The sequence below is a fragment of the Notechis scutatus genome, chromosome 1 (assembly GCF_049901735.1).
Source record: "Notechis scutatus isolate UNSWTSFEM ecotype Mainland chromosome 1, rNotScu1.2, whole genome shotgun sequence".
NCBI lineage: Eukaryota > Metazoa > Chordata > Lepidosauria > Squamata > Elapidae > Notechis > Notechis scutatus.
In genome coordinates, this window is record NC_142009.1 from 88,726,865 (window position 1) to 88,745,937 (window position 19,073).

General features: G+C 37.3%; 1 protein-coding gene across 1 annotated transcript in view; it reads right to left on the reverse strand.

Annotated features, from left to right (window-relative positions):
- UTRN (utrophin) overlaps positions 1–19,073 on the reverse strand; it is a 359,787-nt gene that overhangs the window by 282,820 nt on the left and 57,894 nt on the right. The window contains exons 7-16 of the mRNA XM_026666216.2: positions 18,768–18,940; positions 17,654–17,769; positions 16,697–16,848; positions 12,249–12,452; positions 10,304–10,485; positions 8,734–8,884; positions 7,753–7,872; positions 6,297–6,398; positions 1,349–1,456; positions 47–226 (exon numbers count right to left, since the gene is read on the reverse strand). Of these exons, the coding sequence (XP_026522001.2) occupies positions 47–226; positions 1,349–1,456; positions 6,297–6,398; positions 7,753–7,872; positions 8,734–8,884; positions 10,304–10,485; positions 12,249–12,452; positions 16,697–16,848; positions 17,654–17,769; positions 18,768–18,940 (1,488 nt within the window). The remainder of the gene's footprint in view (positions 1–46; positions 227–1,348; positions 1,457–6,296; positions 6,399–7,752; positions 7,873–8,733; positions 8,885–10,303; positions 10,486–12,248; positions 12,453–16,696; positions 16,849–17,653; positions 17,770–18,767; positions 18,941–19,073) is intronic.

The window sequence follows — 19,073 nt, forward strand, 5'->3', positions numbered from 1 at the left end:
GAAGCCCCAACCAAAACAGAAAGAGAAGGTAGTATTTGGATAGTACCTGATTAGAGTAATCCTCAAGTTTCTGAACTAAGTTGTCCCATCTCTGTGTGAGTTCTTCAAGATTACTGTCAATTTTTTTTAATGCCTTCTTGTTGTTCAGGAGCTGTGCCAAATCATGGGCCATCTCATTCAGCTGCTCTAACATCTGGCGCTTCTTTCCCATGTCTTCTTTCAGACTCTGACAGTGAAAACACAATAGCCATGCCATTTTAGAGAAATGTCTTTTGCTCAGATTTCCCACAGGAACAGCAACTTTCTTAGAATGTAAGATGTTTGTAAATTTGTAAATTCTAACAGAATAGGAATTATGGACAGAGAAAGATGAGTTTCCAGAACATTCATATCCATTTCACCCGAGACTATTTATTTTGAATACTTGCAAGAACAGCCTGTTTTCCAATGGGCTTTACCCAAATTCACAACCAACATGCTGAAAATATGGGAACTGAAGCCCAATACGCATAGTCTTGACTTACCAACTGTAATGGGGAGTGGTGATGTGGTGACTCCATTACTAAGCAATGCAATTGTAAAAACCATGATCAAATTTCAATGTCAGTTCCAGTTGTGATAATTAGCCAAATCACCCACAATTGCTAAGCATGATGTCACATGATCATGACTTGTCATTTCCTGCTGGTTTCCCCAATGACTTTACTTGTTGGAAGCGAACTGTGAAGGTTGCAAATGGTGATCATGTGACCTAGGACTCGGCAATCATAGTAAATGCACTGTGCTGCCAAGCACCCAAATCACAACCACCTGAAATAGCCTAAGTTTGAAGAGCAGTTGTAAGACTTTTTTTCAATATTTTTGTAACTTCAAATGACTGCTGATCAAGGCAGTCAATAAGTGAGGATGAGCTATATATCTGGGAAATAGGAGGTTTGGAAAACGTGAGGCTGCAATGTTATTTTGAGTGGTTACAGAAATAATGAGTTCCAGGCCACTATTACCATTCAGAGGTTCCACTGCATTGAACCTTGGAAATATTAGTAGAATTTCCCACATAAGAAGAGATCTTGCCATTTAAAACATTATGGGTAATATCACTACAAAGGCATTCCTTGAGTAAAAACCAAAATTGTTTCAGAGTGTGGGAAAGTTCTTGATCATGATCTATGCCTGCAACAGACACAACATGCCTTAATTCTCATTTTCTCTCCCTCCCTCCCTTCTTTCCTTCCTTCCTTCCTTCTCTCTCTCTCTCCCTCTCCCTCTATGTTATATCTGATAATTAAGGTTTAATTGTTTATTTATTAATTTATTAGATTTACAATACAAAGAAAGTAATACTTACTGCCAGCTTTTGAACATTTGCACCCAGCTCTGTTTGATCTTTAAAGTTGCATGTCTGTATTCTGCTTAAAGCCTCTTCTTTTTCAACCAACCAGGCTTTCAACATACACTGAGAAAAAAAGTACATCCACAAATATACTTAATTAATTCCCCTATATTTTACATATCACCACCACTGCATCATACATAAGCAAGAAGACCCCAGAATCATAACAATAATCAATCTGCCCTTTAAGTTACAATCAGACAAAATTATGGGTTGTTTCAACATAATAGGTATTATGCTACATGCAGCAGCTATGATTGGGTAGGAATGTCTTACAACTCAATTGCTAGATATTCATGAGATAATAGCAATAGCACTTAGAATTATATACAGCTTCAGCGCTTTGCAACCCTCTCTAAGCCCTTCCCAAACTTGTTGGCCACCAGGCCGCATGAATAGCTGACCAGTGTGTTCACATGTGCACACGTGCATGCACACCCCACTTACACGAGCGTCACCGGCAAGTACTGCTCACTCACAGCCCTGTTTGTGTGTACTCGCAGCCCCATTCGCATGCACACGTAAAGGCACCTGCCCCTTCCACTCAAGCTGCCAACCCAGAAAGGTTGGGGAACTCTGCTCTAAATGTTTACAGAGTCAGCATATTGCCCCCAACAATCTGGGTCCTCATTTTACCAACCTTGGAAAGATGGAAAACTGAGTCAACCTTGAGCCAGTCAGGATTGAACTCCAGGCAGTGTGAATGAGAATTAGCCTGCAGTACTGCATTCTAATCACTGTGTCACCATAGCATTAAATCCAATCCAAACAAAAATTATGAAAGGATATAATTCAGAGAAAGCAAAATGAAATCCCCCCTCAAATATTAAGTCCCTATTTTCTACTCTGTTTATTCCTACTCAACAACAGAAAAATGAGGTCGGTGTTAAACTCTGGTAAATCTTAATTTTCATGGATGAGATTGAGTAAATGGTAATTTTTCTTAGGTCCTTGGGAGACAAGCAGGATAAAAATGTACACGGGAGGAAAAGGAGAACCTGAAACTATGAAAACACAGATAAAATGGAGTAATAAGAGGTAAGAGGTAAGATTTATTGTGAATCTTAAGACCAGACCTTTCATTTTCTTCTATATAAGCAAATGTTTTGTTCCCCCATTCATTTTTTTGAACCAAGTTATGGCAAGGATCAGTCTTCTTTTCATCCTGATGCTGGTTGTCTCAGCCTTCCCAAACACTATTTTTTTTAAGTTATTAACTGTCATTAACCTTAACGTTATCTTTAAGTTAATTCAATTAATTCTGTTTGATCCTCACATTATTTATAGCAGGAGAGGCAAGATATCTCATACTGCAGTAGCATTATTCACTTCTACTGTAAGGTATAATGTCTAGGTACTTCCTGCTTAATTGAGTTCTTCTGAGGTCATTTTTTGGTACCTAGACATGATTTATACCCAATATTTAGATATATTCTCTACCATATAGACAGCAAGGCTGCTACTTTTTTATTTTGATAGTAAAAAAAAACCAAGCAAAACTTTTAGACACTATAAATGTTATTCAATCATAGATACTTGATGCAATTTTCTGAAATAAAAACTACATTTTTATCAAATCAGGTCCAAACATCCCCCATGATGATTATAGCAATAGCATTTAAAATTATACACAGCTTCATAGTGCTTTACAGCCCTCTTTAAGTGGTTTACAGAATCAGCATATTGTCACCCAGCAATCTGGATCCTCATTTTACCCACCTCAGAAGGATGGAAGGCTGAGTCAACCTTGAACCATTCAAAAGCGAACTCCTTGAGTGAGCAGTGAGTTAGCCTACAGTACTGTATTCTAAACACTACACCACCATAGCTCATTATTTTATGCATTTCAGTACTGTTCAGTTCTTGTGTTTGGACTAGAAACAGGGAAATCTAAATTAAACCCATTCTCAATGATGGAAGTTCACTTAGTGACTTTGGACCAATCACACTTACTACAAGGACTACACAAAATAGTAGTTAAAATGGGAAAAAACTGGAGAAAGTTTGATATGTACAGCTCCTGGAGGAAAGGTAAGATAGAAATCTAATCAACAAATAAATGAATATTAGCCACTAATAATAAAATGGCCACATTTTGAAAAGAAAACATTTTGAGCAGTGGTGGAATTCAATTTTTTTTACTACCGGTTCTGTGGGCGTGGCTTATTTGGTGGGTGTGGCTTGGTGGTCATGTGACTGGATGGGCATGGCTTGGTGGTCATGTGACTGGGTGGGTGTGGCCAACTCAATGTCACTCACATCAAGGGGTGCCTCACCTGGCCCCTCCCCTCCCAGCCATTCCTTGTCATCCAGCCTCAACTTATCTATAGTTCTGTAAAAATGTTGTTCACCTTTTTTGACTTTATTATCTGCATACTATAGATGTACTTTCATGGACCACTGAAAGGAGGAAATGGCTCAAATGCTTTACTCAAGAGTGTGATATAGGCAACAGGCTTTTAAGGGGCTGCCACAAAGAAAGGGGGGGTGTTTTCCAAAGCACCAAGAGGCAAACAAGAAGCAATGGATGGAAACTGAACAAAGAGAGAAGCAACCTAAAACTAAGGAGAAACTTTCTGACAGTGAGAACAATTAACCAGTGGACCTGCTTGTCCCCAGAAGTTCTGGATGATCAATCACTGGAAATTTTTAAAAGACTGGACAGCCATTTCTCTGAAATGGTATAGGGTTCCCCCAAAAGTCCCTTCTAAGTGTTATTCTGACACCTTTCCCAGGAACTCTACTCAGAGTTTGTCATCCTCAGTTTTCTTGCCTGAGCAGGGGCTTGGACTAGAAGACCTCCAAACTCCCTTTCAACTCTGTTAAACACACATGTATTTATGCTCTGGACTATAGACACTGAATGCATGTAAACCCTGAAAAATATGTGGTAGCCCTGGGCAAAAGAAAGGCAGTAGAATCACTCTAGGTGTAGGGACAGTGTAAAATATTAACACATGATAAATAATGGAACAATTAAAAATAATAGCACAGAGTTTTCTCTCTCTCCCTTCCTATTTCTTTTTCTTTCTTTTCTTTCTTTGTCTCTTTCTGTCTTTCTCTCCTTCCTTTCTTTTTCTCTCTCTCTCACACACACACCACACACACTCTCTCTCCCTATTTCTTTTCTTTCTTTCTTTCTTTCTTTCTTTCTTTCTTTCTTTCTTTCTTTCTTTCTTTCTTTCTTTCTTTCTTTCTTTCTTTCTTTCTTCCCTTTCTCCTTCCTCTTTCTTTCTTTCTTTTTCTTTTTCTTTCTTTCTTTCTTTCTTTCTTTCTTTCTTTCTTTCTTTCTTTCTTTCTTTCTCTTTCTTTCTTTCTTTCTTCTCTCTCTCTCTCTCTCTCTCACACACACACACACACCTGTCAGCCTTCATTCCCTCTCGCTCCAGGCACTTTACTCACAAGAGGAAGTGAATCCAGCATTAGAGAAGTTCTGCAGGTAAACGGACTTGCATTTGAAGCTCCTGCAAACTTCCCCATGGCTGGATTCCACCCCCACACCCAGTGTTCTTTCCCTCTCGCTCCAAGCACTTTACTCACAAGGGGAAGTGATACTTCTAGTATCCATGAAGAATCCAGCATTGGAACAGTTTTGCAGGTTAATGGACCGTTGCTCCGCCCACAGTCATGTGTTTTCAAGTGGCTGCTTGATTAAAGGAGCAGTCCTCCTTTAAACTGGGGCAGCGAGCATCGGGTGGGCGGGGCAAGCGAGTGAGCAGAAACTGAGCGACTGGATTGGGGGCGTGGCCAGCTAGATGTTGCTACCAGTTCGGCGACCCACGCCAAATTCTTGCTACCGGTTCGCCCGAGTAGGTGCGAACCGGCTGAATAGCACCTCTGGTTTTGAGGGAAAAATACATCATTTATTAAAACATCCTTACATATAAATGTTTTTGAAAACTGGCTGTACTGTTTAACCCCCATTTGTTCTAATGAGTCTTAACAATGCCATTCTTTTTTTTAAAAAAAATTATATCAAAAATGAACTAGGACCTGAAAACCAATTAAGGTTTTTAGAGAATAAAAATAGGTTTCCTATCACCTTGGAGAGTTAAAAGTTCATCTTTGACATAATAGATGCTTTTTGTCTGGTTCAGATGAAAACTACAGCTTAATTTTATACCTGAATAATGGCATCACTTCAGGAAATAAAAGAAAATAGGATTAAAATATGAAAGGAAATCAATTCCCTTTTCAGATTTTTGTAATGGAGAGAATCCATATACTACTAAAATTCTTAGGTCTGTAACCTTTAACTGGTCAAATCAATGCATCAGAGGGCAAAATTTTTCAATTACGATACCTCAAATAGGCTAGCTTATAGAACGCCTGGATCAGTGGTGGGATTCAAATTTTTTTACTACCGGTTCTGTAGGCGTGGCTTGGTGGGTGTGGCAGGGGAAGGATACTGTAAAATCTCCAGTCAGAGGTGGTATTTGCAGGTTCAACAAACTACTCAAAATTTCTGCTACCGGTTCTCCAGAACTGGTCAGAACCTGCTGAATAGCATATCTGGCCTGGACTCGTTATTCCTGAAGGAATGAAATTTGGGGAAGTTGTGACAGTTTCGGTATAGTCAGGCAACTGCTGCTTCAGAGCCACTGCCACATTGCTGCAGACATGTGACCTTCATTTTCAACAATTGGACAACCATTTGTCTGAAATGGTATAGGATTTCCTGCTTGAACAAGGGGTTGGACTAGAAGACCTCCAAGGTCCCTTCCAACTATGTTCTTGTGTTATTCTCTTAATATTCACCTAGAGCTTTCTGGCCACTTGCACAATTATTCACTTCCTCACTTCCCAACAGCAGCCATTTTCCTGCCATAAGGGAAGGTGCAGGCCACTCCTCAGGACTCACTCAAAGACAGAAGCAGGAATCGGTGGGATTACCATCACTCACCTGTTCTTCCAACAATTCTTGCCACAAGGTATTAATCTCTTGCAATTTGAGCCATTGTTCCTCAGTCCAACGGCAAACTGCAGTCCAGCGTTCACCAAGTGTCTGGAAATAACACCAAAAAAAGTCTGATATCTTACCATTTCCTCTAAAAGCGGACAGAAAATCAAAATTAATGGAATCACAACTGCTTAGCCTTTTGTATTATTTTTATCCCAAAATGCTTACTTTGGAATGGCCTTTCAATTAAGATCAAATCTAAGAAATAAAACTGTACCTTTTAATAGGACTGCTATGTTTGGAAGATTCTAATAATCAGTCTAAGCTAATTGGACAGAATCTAGATTTATGGACACTTATTTAATCTCAACAGGATTGAAATACAGTAAAATTGAGCTGTGCAACTTTTTAAAGGGCTTCTGAAGGGTATTTAGCACACACCTGTCAGCATCTTCCTGAACCAACTTGTTTTTTCTCAGATCACACTACATATACAATCCTGCAAAAAGACGCAATTTCCCGAAATAATTGCTGACAGCTGCTACTCAAGTGTTTCTGAATGTGCCAATCATCTTTTCCCATTCTAATCTGGATATCTTCTCAGTGCTACAGTAATCCTTTTTTCTTTTCTTTTTTATTTTTTGTTCAATGTTGACCAACATCTGGAAACTTCACAACCACATTTGATACATATCCATCACATCATACCCTTTCAAAATAAACAATGTTTAATTTGGCTGCCATTCTAAACACTATCCAGCATGTGTGGTGTGTGTGTGTTTGTGTGCGCGCGCACATGCGCATTCATTCATGAAGTGTTTTTTTTTTAATTTTCACAAGTAAATATTCAGCTTATACTTAAATGAACATCTAAACATCCTGGATAACTAGAATTTTCTTTAAATAGTCCTTATGAAAGGCCAGCAGGGTAAGGGCCCACTTATTCTCTGGCGGCACACTGTTCCACAGGACAAGCAGTGGACAGAAAAGGCCGTCTTTTGGCTGGGCCCCACCAGCCACCATTCCTTAGCCAACATGACCTCCTAGAGCATGCCCCTCCTGCCAGACCAGATGGGATAAGTACAGACAATTGAGACAGTACAAACAATCAACATAATTAATTGACTACATAACCACTATAACATCTATTGTTACTATTTATTAGATTTTGTGACACTAAGATGACAAGCAAATGTTTCAGGGAGATCCAGATTCAAATCTGAACATCCACTGGGTGACTTCAGGGTAGTCACTCTCAAGCCAAGCAGGTTGTATTTGTAACAATAGAAATGAAGATGGTTTTCCATGCAAGCCACTCTGACCTCCTAGAAAAGGCAGGATATAAATCTAACCAATATACACATAAAACATTTTTGAAAGCATTCACTTTCATGACTCCATTCAGAATGACCAGTATGGGTTACACAATATAATAAAAATAATAATAACACCCACTCACTTGCAATTGATCCTCCAAGAGAACCGTAGCACTCTCACCACTATTTTCATCAACAATGACCACCATGTGAGTCAAGGAATTGACTTTAACCTGTTCTGCTTCAATACCTTTTTGGAGCTCCTGAAAGAATGAATTCCAATGTTACAAAGGTCAGATGCAGCGAAAGTTCAGAGAACAGAATGGAGGCCACATTTTCTTAGGGGCAACATTCTAAATCAGGGATGTCAAACTCAAGGCCCGCCAGCTGGATTCGGCCCATGGGGTGCTTAGATCTGATCTGCAGGGCTGTTCGTGGTGTCTCTGCCAGCGAAAATGGACGCAGCCCTTCCGAGCTCTGTTTTCGCTGGCAGTGGGTTGCAGGAGGCTGTCCCAGTCAAAAACAGCTTGGGAGCCCATGTTTGCTGGCAGAGTGCTCGGGCCACAACATATGTCTCCGACATAAGTGACGCTGACCTGGCCATGCCCACCCTGACCATGCCCATCCTGCCCCCCCCCCCCCAGTCAAACACAACCCTGATGTGGCCCTCAATGAAATCAAGTTTGACACCCCTGTTCTAAATGATCAGAAAATGCTATTTCTCTTCAACAGAAGTCTTTCTTCAAGGAAAAGGTATGCATTGTATCATATCACATATGAATTTTATACACACACACACACACACACACACACACACACACACACATATATGGAAAAGAAATCAAGAGACAGTGTAAGATTCCAGACAAATAATGCTGCTGAATCCCATTAACCACAGCATGATATTATGGCATAAGGCAAGGGTCCTCAAACTTGGCAACATTAAGACTTGTAGACTTCAACTCCCAGAATTCCCCAGCCAGCCAGGAGATTTGGAGATCCCTGGCATAAGGGAATCCAGGACTTATTTTAAAATATAACAATTCTCATTTAGTTACAACCAAGAAATTAAAGTGTGAGAGGGTTTTCCCCATTGTTTGCATGATAGAAAGAGGTAAGCATACTTTATGTTCATCCATCTGTTGTTGAAAGGTCTCCAAGTCTTCAACTAAGCACTGAGATTCCATCTTTCGAATGCGTTCCTCTGTAACAGTCAACCAGTCAGACAGCTGCTGCAATTGACTTTTCTGTAGCTCCATCAGCGCATCATGGAGGCTGCCAAAAAAAAACCAGGAGTAATTCATCCAGAGTCCTGAGTTCACAGGTTCTGCCTAAGTGTAATCATAAAGTAAACAGGCAACTTGGTGATCCTAGCTTTCTGTGGAATAAATTACTAAGCATGCTGATCAAGCCTTTTGTCTAACTATGTTATATCACAAACACCATGACTGAAAGCAAATTCTATTTAGCTTGGGACAGAATCTGTCCCAAACTTATTCTACAAAGTTGTTGAGGGATCCCTGCTACAGGGGGAAAGAAGAAACTCTTATTATTCAAATATAATGTTCACTTGCCCAATTTCAAAATATATTTTATGGTAAATAAATGAAATTATCAACTAATCAACCAATTCTGTAAATAACTACTTAAAATTAGGATTTATTAAATTGTGTTGAATTGTAATCTATCCTCTGACATTAGGAACTATCCTAATAAAAAAGTTCCTTTCAAAAAATATCTTGGGATAGTTTTAAATTTTCAATCAGAAGTGGAAATGAATTGTCTTCCAGACAAAATGTTCTAATAGTAAGCTATAAAACTTTGCTTTTTTATGCTCTCCTCTATCCTCCATGTCATGATGTTGTGGCTTAGTTTAGCTCACATGCTTTTTGCTTTGTTCTCTCCTCTATAGCATGATCATGGGGCTTGGATCATATGCTTAAAACATGTGTTACACAGTACTTCTTTTTGTTACCTCAAATCCTTATCTGACATACAGCTTGAGACATATTCGCTAATTTGTGGAAAATGTTAAATCTAAACCAGAAACTCAATCATGGGGTGGGAGGGTTGTACGCTACAGATCTGTGCTATCAACGAACAATTATTGCCAAATAATGTTTTAGCCAAATTGCCTTGGACATCAAACTTCAACTTAACAGATTCATGTTTCAGGTTTACTGCGAGATTTAGTCAACAGGGCAATTGAAAGGAATGATTGACTGATATGATAGACCTTTGTTTATTTTCAAGAGCAACTGGTTCTATGTTTAATGTTAGTACGATATTCAACTTAGAAACCAAAATAAGTTTTTAAATGTACACCAATATACTGTATGCATATATGTATGTATGTATGCATGCACATGTGCATGTGGAGATAGATAGACAGACAAACAATTTGAAACATTTTCAAACAGATCCAACTCAATATTCATTTTCCTCTTTGCAAAGATGATTTAGATCAGGGGTCTCCAACCTTGACCACTTTAAAAGCTGGCTGAGGAATTCTGGGAGTTGAAGTCCACCAGGCTTAAAGTGGCCAACATTGGAGGCCCCTGATTTAGATGACTCTTCAAAAACATCAACATTAAAAAAATGTTTAGCCTTAAACACTGAGAAAAGAGCTTAATATATCATCACAACTGGAAACTAAACCATGTGTATAAAACATGTGTAAATCATGCCACTTACTAGGATTGGCGGTCCATACTGTCCACTCTGAGGCTTTCCCATCTAGAATTTAACAAGATCATTTGTTCCTGGATTTCATTTTCTTCCTCTACTGAAATATTGCCCTGGGCTATCAGTTGATTACCAGCCTGAAGCACGCTGCCCACGCTGCTCTGATGTGCTGTCAGCTCCATCATAAATTCCTATAAAAAGTTCAGACTAAGGTGACCTAAAGCAAACGTTGTTTCAATTATTGCATTAACTGTCAGATATTGGCAAGCATAAATATAATTTGCAACATTATACAACAAGTAGCAATTCTCAGAAGAGCCATAGCCCACAGTAACTTAGCATCCAGGCAGAGAATGATCTCATTCAGATTGGTAGTATGATATGGACAGAAGTAACTTTAACCATTTGGCTCCATGATGGTCCTAATTTCAATTAACTCCCTTTCATTTCAGAAGTGACGACAACTCTGATTCAGACTAAGACTGTGATGGATAAATAAATAAATAATCATTCCTTAATCAGGCGATGCTTGATAAAAAGCAAGCAAGTACTTGGTCTGACCCACTCTTATGTCCAGCTGATATTAAAAGGTAAAAAAGTAAAAGTAGACTCATAACATGAAGCAACTCTAGGCACCTTCTTCAATCCTTTGTTGTTACGAAACTACAGTCAACTCTGAGCAGAGAGGATTTGGATGCAATTTAAGCTGAGCAACTACACAGAAGAAAATGTAACCCATAAGATCCCCAAGTTTCTTTGTAGCATTTTCTGGATGGGTGAAGGGAAAACTCTAGATTTCTGAAGCCTTAATTAGAATCTAATCTAATCCATGGAATTGAAAGACCATCAAGTGGAAACTATATTAGCCAGCCTCTTGTAGTAAGCATTCTTCAGAGTTCAGCCATTTTTAAGAATTAATGAATGAGAGCTGAAGAAATAAATGGAAGACTTAAAAAAAAGATTGTCACTTCATAGTAACAACTGTACAGTAGTATATATCATACCAAGACTAAAAATAAACACAGCTTTAAATAAATACATCACAATAATGTGTCCTTTAATGATCATTGCTTTTTGATTAAAATACTGCAACACAAGTAAGCTTCTCAGTTTCTTGTGAATATTAAGGCAGCGAATAGATTTACAGATGTATATACAATAGTTCCCGATTTTGAAGTTTTTTTATCTTAAAACTACAACAGCAAAATATACAAATACAAATCAAGATAACAGTCAGTTATATTATAATTTAAAGCTGGGGTCCCCAAACTTGGCAACTTTAAGACTTGTGGCATAGCTGATTGGAGAATTCTGGGAGTTGAAGTCCACAAGTCTTAAAGTTGCCATGTTTGAAGACCTCTGATTTAAAGTATCGACTAAAACTGCATGAATTTTAACATGAATAAAGGTACAGTTCTGAAGGAAACCTCTTTTTTCAAAATAATAACAGCAACAACAGTAACACAGAGCTTATTCCAGTCAGTTCCATCTCCTACATGAATGAAAAGCAGGACTTGGGGCATGTTAAAGATAATATATTCTCAGTTTCTCTCATTTATTCCAGCAGCCCTAAACCTTTTAGGCACCAAAGACCAGTTCTGTGGAGAGATATTTTTTTTCCACAGACTGGAGGGGGCATGGTTTCGCATGCTACCTGCATCCCACGGATGGGGTTTCGCTTGTTTACACAGCCCAGTTTCTGGCATGCCGCAGCCTGATACCAGTCCACCGACCAGAAGTTGGGGACCCCTGATCTATTCTACTGTAGTAAAATCCACTGAAGCTTATGTGGTAACCAATTTCTTAATATTTAAGTGGCCAGGACTTTTGTTTTTTGCCATCTCTATACTTGTATACCCTTGTAAATATAACAAAATAAAATATTACAAGAACTTAATTGCTTATTTAATTAAAAAAATCCACATCTAGTTGCCCATCGTCCCCAGCCACTTACTTCATGTGTAGTAAATTGTCTCTTGACTTCCTCAACATCATCAGATATGACTTCCTGCTCGTGGAGGGCATCTTCTGCAGAGAGCAGCCAAGTGAGAACTTCCTCCAGAGCTATCTGGTAGCTGTCCAAGTCCATATCCACTTCAGTCAAGGTGCTGGATGCTTCTGCTTTCAGAACTGCACAGTTACCTTCAGAAGTTGCATACTGCAAGTAGAAAAATCAAACTGAAGGCCTCTTTTCACAAAATTATTTTCCAACACAGTTGTTCCTCCATATAGGAACAACTTACTTAACAGTATATAAATACAAAAGTAGTTTGGTGGTAGATTAAAGCATTATGCTATTTGTATCTTCTTAGGGGGGAAAGAATGCTTTTGTAATAAGATACTCTTATGGGAGAGCAGTAACCACATACAGAATATTTAGTGAGGGAGAGAAGAATCTTAGACGTTCAGCATAATTAACTAGAAACCAAATAGATTGGTGCTATTGTTATGACCATTTATGGAGATTCTCAGTCAGCCAGGTCATGGTGATTCCAAAGGTGCTTTTTTCTAGAGGTAACTGTGTTTTCTTTGCTTTTCCTTGAAGATGTTTCACTTCTCATCCAAAAAGCTTCTTCAGTTCAGAACTGAAATTCAAGAATCATCTTCCAGGAAAAACAAAGAAAATCCAGTTGCCTCTTGAAAAAAGCATGTTGGGGGACATAATAACATGGTTGTTGTCCTTTGCTGACAGTATACATATCTGCCCTCACAAATCCATGGAGAAATCCTTTATTTTAAATAAAACCCTATCTGTATAAATTTGAAAGCAAATGTAACTCGGTGTTCTAAAACTGCTGGTGAGAAACACTATTTAAGAGTCATTCATAAGAGCAATGTTCTGTGTAGCTCACACTGAAAATTGATATCACAGCTCAATATATTTTATAAGTACTTCTAAGATGTAGAGACTTCATCTGTAAAAAAAATATCCTATCTATTTCAAGTACGAATGTCTACCATAAGTCAAGTTTCCGGATGCCCAAGCATGGTATGTAACCGCAAACCTGTTATCAGCTAGGATCTCTGACAGGTGCCTGGCAAAAATCCCTTCAGATATTTCAAACACTTTAAATAGTACACACACTGAATGTTTTTCAACCAGTCTAACAAGAAGCAAGATGTTAGCATGTGGCAATAGAAACTTTGTTTATAATTTATTAGTCACTAGGAAAACAAGTAAATGATAAATATACTTCCAAGAATGTCATTAATTTCTGTTTGTTATTTACAAAATACCCAGCATTATTATAGTGCTGTGACTAAATAGGTCTGGTTTGCCCATTTGCAATCTCAAAATTATTGCTTTAAAAATAATGGAGTTGTTTAGACCCCCCCAAAGCTCTTTGAACTACACTATAAATCTGAATCGTTTCATCCTCCGTTTACTCATTAATAATTATGAAGTCAAACAGCTTTGAGATTTTCATTCTCCCTTGCCTTTCCAAATTTTTAAACTTATATGTTTAAGTCACAGTCAAGAATCTGATTAGCTCCTTTTAAAATGAACTGGAACATCAAATGCAAAAACATCCAAGCTAACAGGCTTAATTTCTAACTTTAGCAACTTCTCAAAACAAAGTAGAAAAAAACAATTCAGTACATTTGTGTGCATCAAAAATTTACTGTGTGTACAATTATATAATTTCCAACGCACTTATTTTTTAAGAAAATATATGGCTGCACTGTACTTTAAATACCACAGCAAAATGCCTGGACAGAATCTTTATCGTTCAAAGTTTCTTATTTGCAATAAAAAGATATGGTGGACTCTCCTTATTATGTATTATAATCTGATAATTTCATTACAATATACAGGTAAATAAACATTGTTAACAACTTTTTACAAAGGAGAGAAGGTTCAAGCAGTTGACCATTTAGCATGCACTAAGCTGGGTTTCTCTGTCTGAAAAATTTTTAAGATATAAAGTCTTAAACTGGGGACTTCTAGAAATTGAAGTCCAAACAACTTAAAAATTACAGTGAGAAATACTGCACTAAGTCAATCCAAAAGTTTAACACCTTTTATTTCTCTATTTGTAATAGGAAATAGTCATAAAATTACTTCACAAAAAGTTTGGTGTCATCTAATTTTAGCTATGCAATGGCAAAGTGGATTTTGGAAATTGCAAAACATGTTTGAAGGCTTACTAGAGTGTCCTCAGGTAGCCCATGCCTATTATATACAGGGAACAGCTAGCAAAATTTCAATACATTCAACTGTAGAAGATCATGTAATGCAAAGTTAAAAGAAATTTTTTTTCTTAAAAAGGGAGAAAAGAAGTCAGTGACAAGAATGGCACAAATCGCTGCCACAAAGAGAAGATTACAAGTAGCCACATTTCAGATACAGAAAAGTGGTCCAAGAGAATTAAGATGACCCATTTACTGTGACAACTAAAAGAAAGTCACAATAATCAAGACTGGAAATAAGAGGATGCACTAATGCTGAAGAAATCAAAAATTTAGGGTGGAATAAAAATATGCTATAAAAATATGAAAGGAAGAAGGTAAACAGCAACTTTACTGCAGTAGGACAAAGTGGTGTTGAAAAAGCTGAGCAGGGTGAAGAAGAAAAACATTTTGAAGAAATGTGATGAGGTAGAGGAAAAAAACAAACAGTAACAAAAGAGGGAAGGAAAAAATTAAGTACATACAGGAAGTCATTGATTTGCTATCTCTGGAAAACAAAACATGAGGGCTTAATAGTAAACCTGTAAAAGCTTTATACCAAGTACCTTCCCAAACATGATTGTTTGTTCTGCTCTCAATACTGACTGCACACCATGTACTGTGACTGCTGCTATCTATCCACAAACAAGAAATAACAAAAAACTGGGTGGGTGGGGATTGCAAAAACATGCAACACTGGGGTGGAACCACTTAGCGTGATCTTGTTCCCACATTGAGATAAATACTTTGTATACTTTGGGAGAGGTGCAGACCAAAATATCTGCAAGACACCAAGGTGGGAAACATCTGAAGTGTATTAATGTAAACAGCAACACTGGTGTTCATGGAGAGACTGCAGATAAGTCATCTTGCATGGCATATTGGACGGCTAGCAAATATGTAAAACGATATTTAAGTATGGTTATCAGTGAGGAAACCATAGAAAGCAGCACCAAAATACTAAGAACTGAAAAATTATTAATCAAACATATTGAACACATCAAACATATACAATAAACGCCCAAACGAGAAAATAAATACTTGTAGATCTGCTGCAAAAATATCACTGAGAAAAAAATCGGAGACTCTCTGTAAAACAAAAATTCTGAAAAGATCAGAATCTGTTTATAAGATCTAAGAAGCAGAAGAGACAAAGATGGAATAAGCTTGAGAGCATTAACATGAAAAAGAAAGCTATTAGGGCTATGTAGCATTTAAGATTAAGCACGCCCTCAAACTCCTTAAAGTAACTCTCCCCCCACTTCTCATTGCTCCACTGAGAAAAGATGGATTTGAGCAACTGACAACAGATGTTTTGTGCACATTCTCTCTGCTCCAAAGCACTTTTGTGGCTGAGAATCCAAAGCTCTGCTCAATTCTAGAAGAGATAAAGAGGTAGAATGGGTAAAAATAAAGGAGAAAAGATAAATATGTGTAGATGACAAAGAGGAAGAACAGAACTGGAAATCAGAGAGCATGAATGTGCAGTCGAAGGGAGAACTGAGAGAGTAAGCAATTTTCAAAAAGCAAAGGGGTTATCAAGAGGAAGAGAAAATATATTCTCATTGGAAGAAAGGAAAGATAAACACCAATCTGAAAAGGTAACAAGAGAAAAACTGCATATGACATTATAGTAAGTTAATGATACAAAGACAAGAAGGAAACAATGTGTTCCTTCAGTACTGCATGCTACTTCTGCTGACTGCCAGCTGCCGATTCCGACCGGCTCAGCCTTCCATTCTTCTGAGGTTGGTAAAATGAGGACGCAGATTGTTGGGGGCAATATGCTGACTCTGTAAGCCCCTTAGAGAGAACTGTAAAGCACTGTGAAGCGGTATATAAGTCTAAGTGCTATTGCTATTTCAGAAGTTATTGAGTCCAACAGCAGTAAGGATGTAATTATATTATTCTCAACCTTGGCAAATTTAAGATGTGTGGACTTCAACTCCTAGATAATTCAATTCCTAGGTATTCTGGGAATTGACATCCACATTTCTTATAGCTGCTATTATTGTGAGGGAATACTAATTTACATATGATTACATGCACATACATATTTACTGCATTTAATATGTTCTGTATATTTTTACCCACTCTTTTATATTTTTCAATGTCCAGTCATGATTGTAAAGTACTGGTAAGCTGTCCTGGAAAATTTTGTTTTGAGGCATGTATTTTTAAAACTAAATACAATACTGTGAAAGAAAAATTAGTGTCATCAATATGCACCACCTGTATATCTTCTTCACATTCCTTTTTATATTTTCTTGGAAGAGTCTCTACTTCTCGAATATCTTCCAAAGTAACTTGCTGAGGAAGGACCTCAAATAAAGATGTCAAATACATAATAATGGATTTCTTATCAGGAAGCTGTACAGCAACATCTGAAAACAGAGCATATAAATGGGATACTTATTTGATGGCTATGCAAGGTTTCCAGGCTAAAGTTATGACAGATCTATAAAACTACACTCATTATCTTCAAGTCCATATCCTCAAAATAGCTATCCCCCACAAAACATAATAATTCAGCAGAACAAATACCAAACCTGAACCACTAAACTGAAAACCATCACTTCTCTATTACCATGTTTTTACCATCATAATTATGCTAGCAGATGGATTTAAATCAATTTTTAAAAAGCACAACATGAGTGACTGCAGTATATGCAAACTATTAATGTTTAAACACCTACAACAAGGGCAGACAAACTTATTTATCCTTGGACTTGGTCCCAATTTCATTTATTTTGAAACTTTTTTGACCACTGGGGAGCCAAGATAATTTAACTAGCAATGTGGCATATCACTATAATTTCCTACTTTTCGCTAGTGATTGGTGTTTTAAGAGAGATTAATGGATAAAAGGTAAATGTGACTATTTTGCTTCATTTTGTGAGGGAGAAATGCTATTTTGTTCATTTATATTTTATAAATGCAGAGGACTAGTCAATATGAGAACAATTCAAAAATCATTAAAACTGAACAAGAATCAGTCACTTTTCTACTTAAATTCAGCTGTATATTCTTGTGAATGTTCTTAAAATCACCCAATTGTGCTGCAAAACTGCATAACGCCACAGGTAAAGGGTCCCTAATTTCTTATCTAGAGCAACACTGCCCCCTTTCATCTCTAACTCTAACAGAAAGAAAGTATATAGCAGTTATACAGTATTATAATATTTATACCTTCAGGGTCTAGCAATTTTTCTATTCCCAAGTAATTTTTAGCTATGTTGAAGGCATGTTCTAATCTTTCATGTGGAGGCATTTTGGTGACTTTATCCCAGCTGAAGAGCTCAGGTCTAAAAAAAATTAAAAGAAAAATAAATTATTATTTTTTTAAAAAACATACATTCATTCATACTATAGATCAAAACACTTGTATGCATTACGTATAGCAATAAATCCAAGTAAATAGCTTATGAACACATGAAATTCCACACAATTGCTGATATTTTGTAGAATCAATGGGAAATTACATAACCATCCTCCTTCCAACAGAACGGATTTTCCTAGATGCATTATTTGCTTTTCTTTCTTCACTCTTAATATAAAAACACAAAATTGAGAGATTTGGGGGAGCCAATAATATGAGGCTCTGTAATATTCAACATTGTCTATGTTGTTTTCATAAATACTAAAATGATGGCACTGAACAGCTACACATGTACTGTTCCTGTTCCCATGCACTTCCTTTGTTTCAAGGAAAAGCAGAGTCAGCTGCATGCTGCATATGAAACAGAATATGTTTCAACCGTTAAGAATAATTTCAGAGTTGTTCAACTGGTTTCAATGATGCCTAGTCCAGATTATATTTACAAGGAATGAAGCCTATGAATCCATATACCCTCAAAAGGAATACATTTCTTTTTGCAAATAGATGGTGTAAGGCTTCAATTAGCACATCGTTACATTATCAGATTTTCAAGGGAAAATGTTTATTATATCTTTCCATGTAAAACTAGAAAGACTGGTATTTGTACTTCATGTTTTCCATGTTTGTTCTTTAAAAAAAAGTCACAGAAAATTATGTTTATTGCCTTCTCACACAAATTAGAAACCACTCCATGAAAACATGCTCTGCTTCCTTTCTATCTAACCTGTGCCAAATGACTTTAAAACAATTCCAAGGGTTATTTATTGAAAACTCGGGTTTTCTGCTCTGTAACAAAATGCTATACTGGTAACTTTCCTTCTATCATCCCTAGAAACTGTTTTGTTAAAATTGTCCAATTTGAAGCAAAATACCTTTTCCCCTCCAGTATGAAAATATTACAGATGCTGGCAAGCAGCCACCTACCTATGCTTGTGAATCAATGCATTGAAGGCAAGCCCATTTGTCCAGCTGGTGGTGAAATTCAAAACATTCACTTCATTATATGATTTTGTGGACTGCCGCACCCAACTCAACAGGATCTTTTCACTATTGGTTTGCTGTAATTCTGACATTATATCTTTCATTACATCTTTAACCTAAAAAGAAATGCCCAAGGTCAATAAAAAAGAATTAGAACAGGGGTCTTCAAACTTGGCAACTTTAAGACTTGTGGATTTCAACTCCCAGGGAGTTGAAGTCCACAAGTCTTAAAGTTGTCAAGTTTGGGGA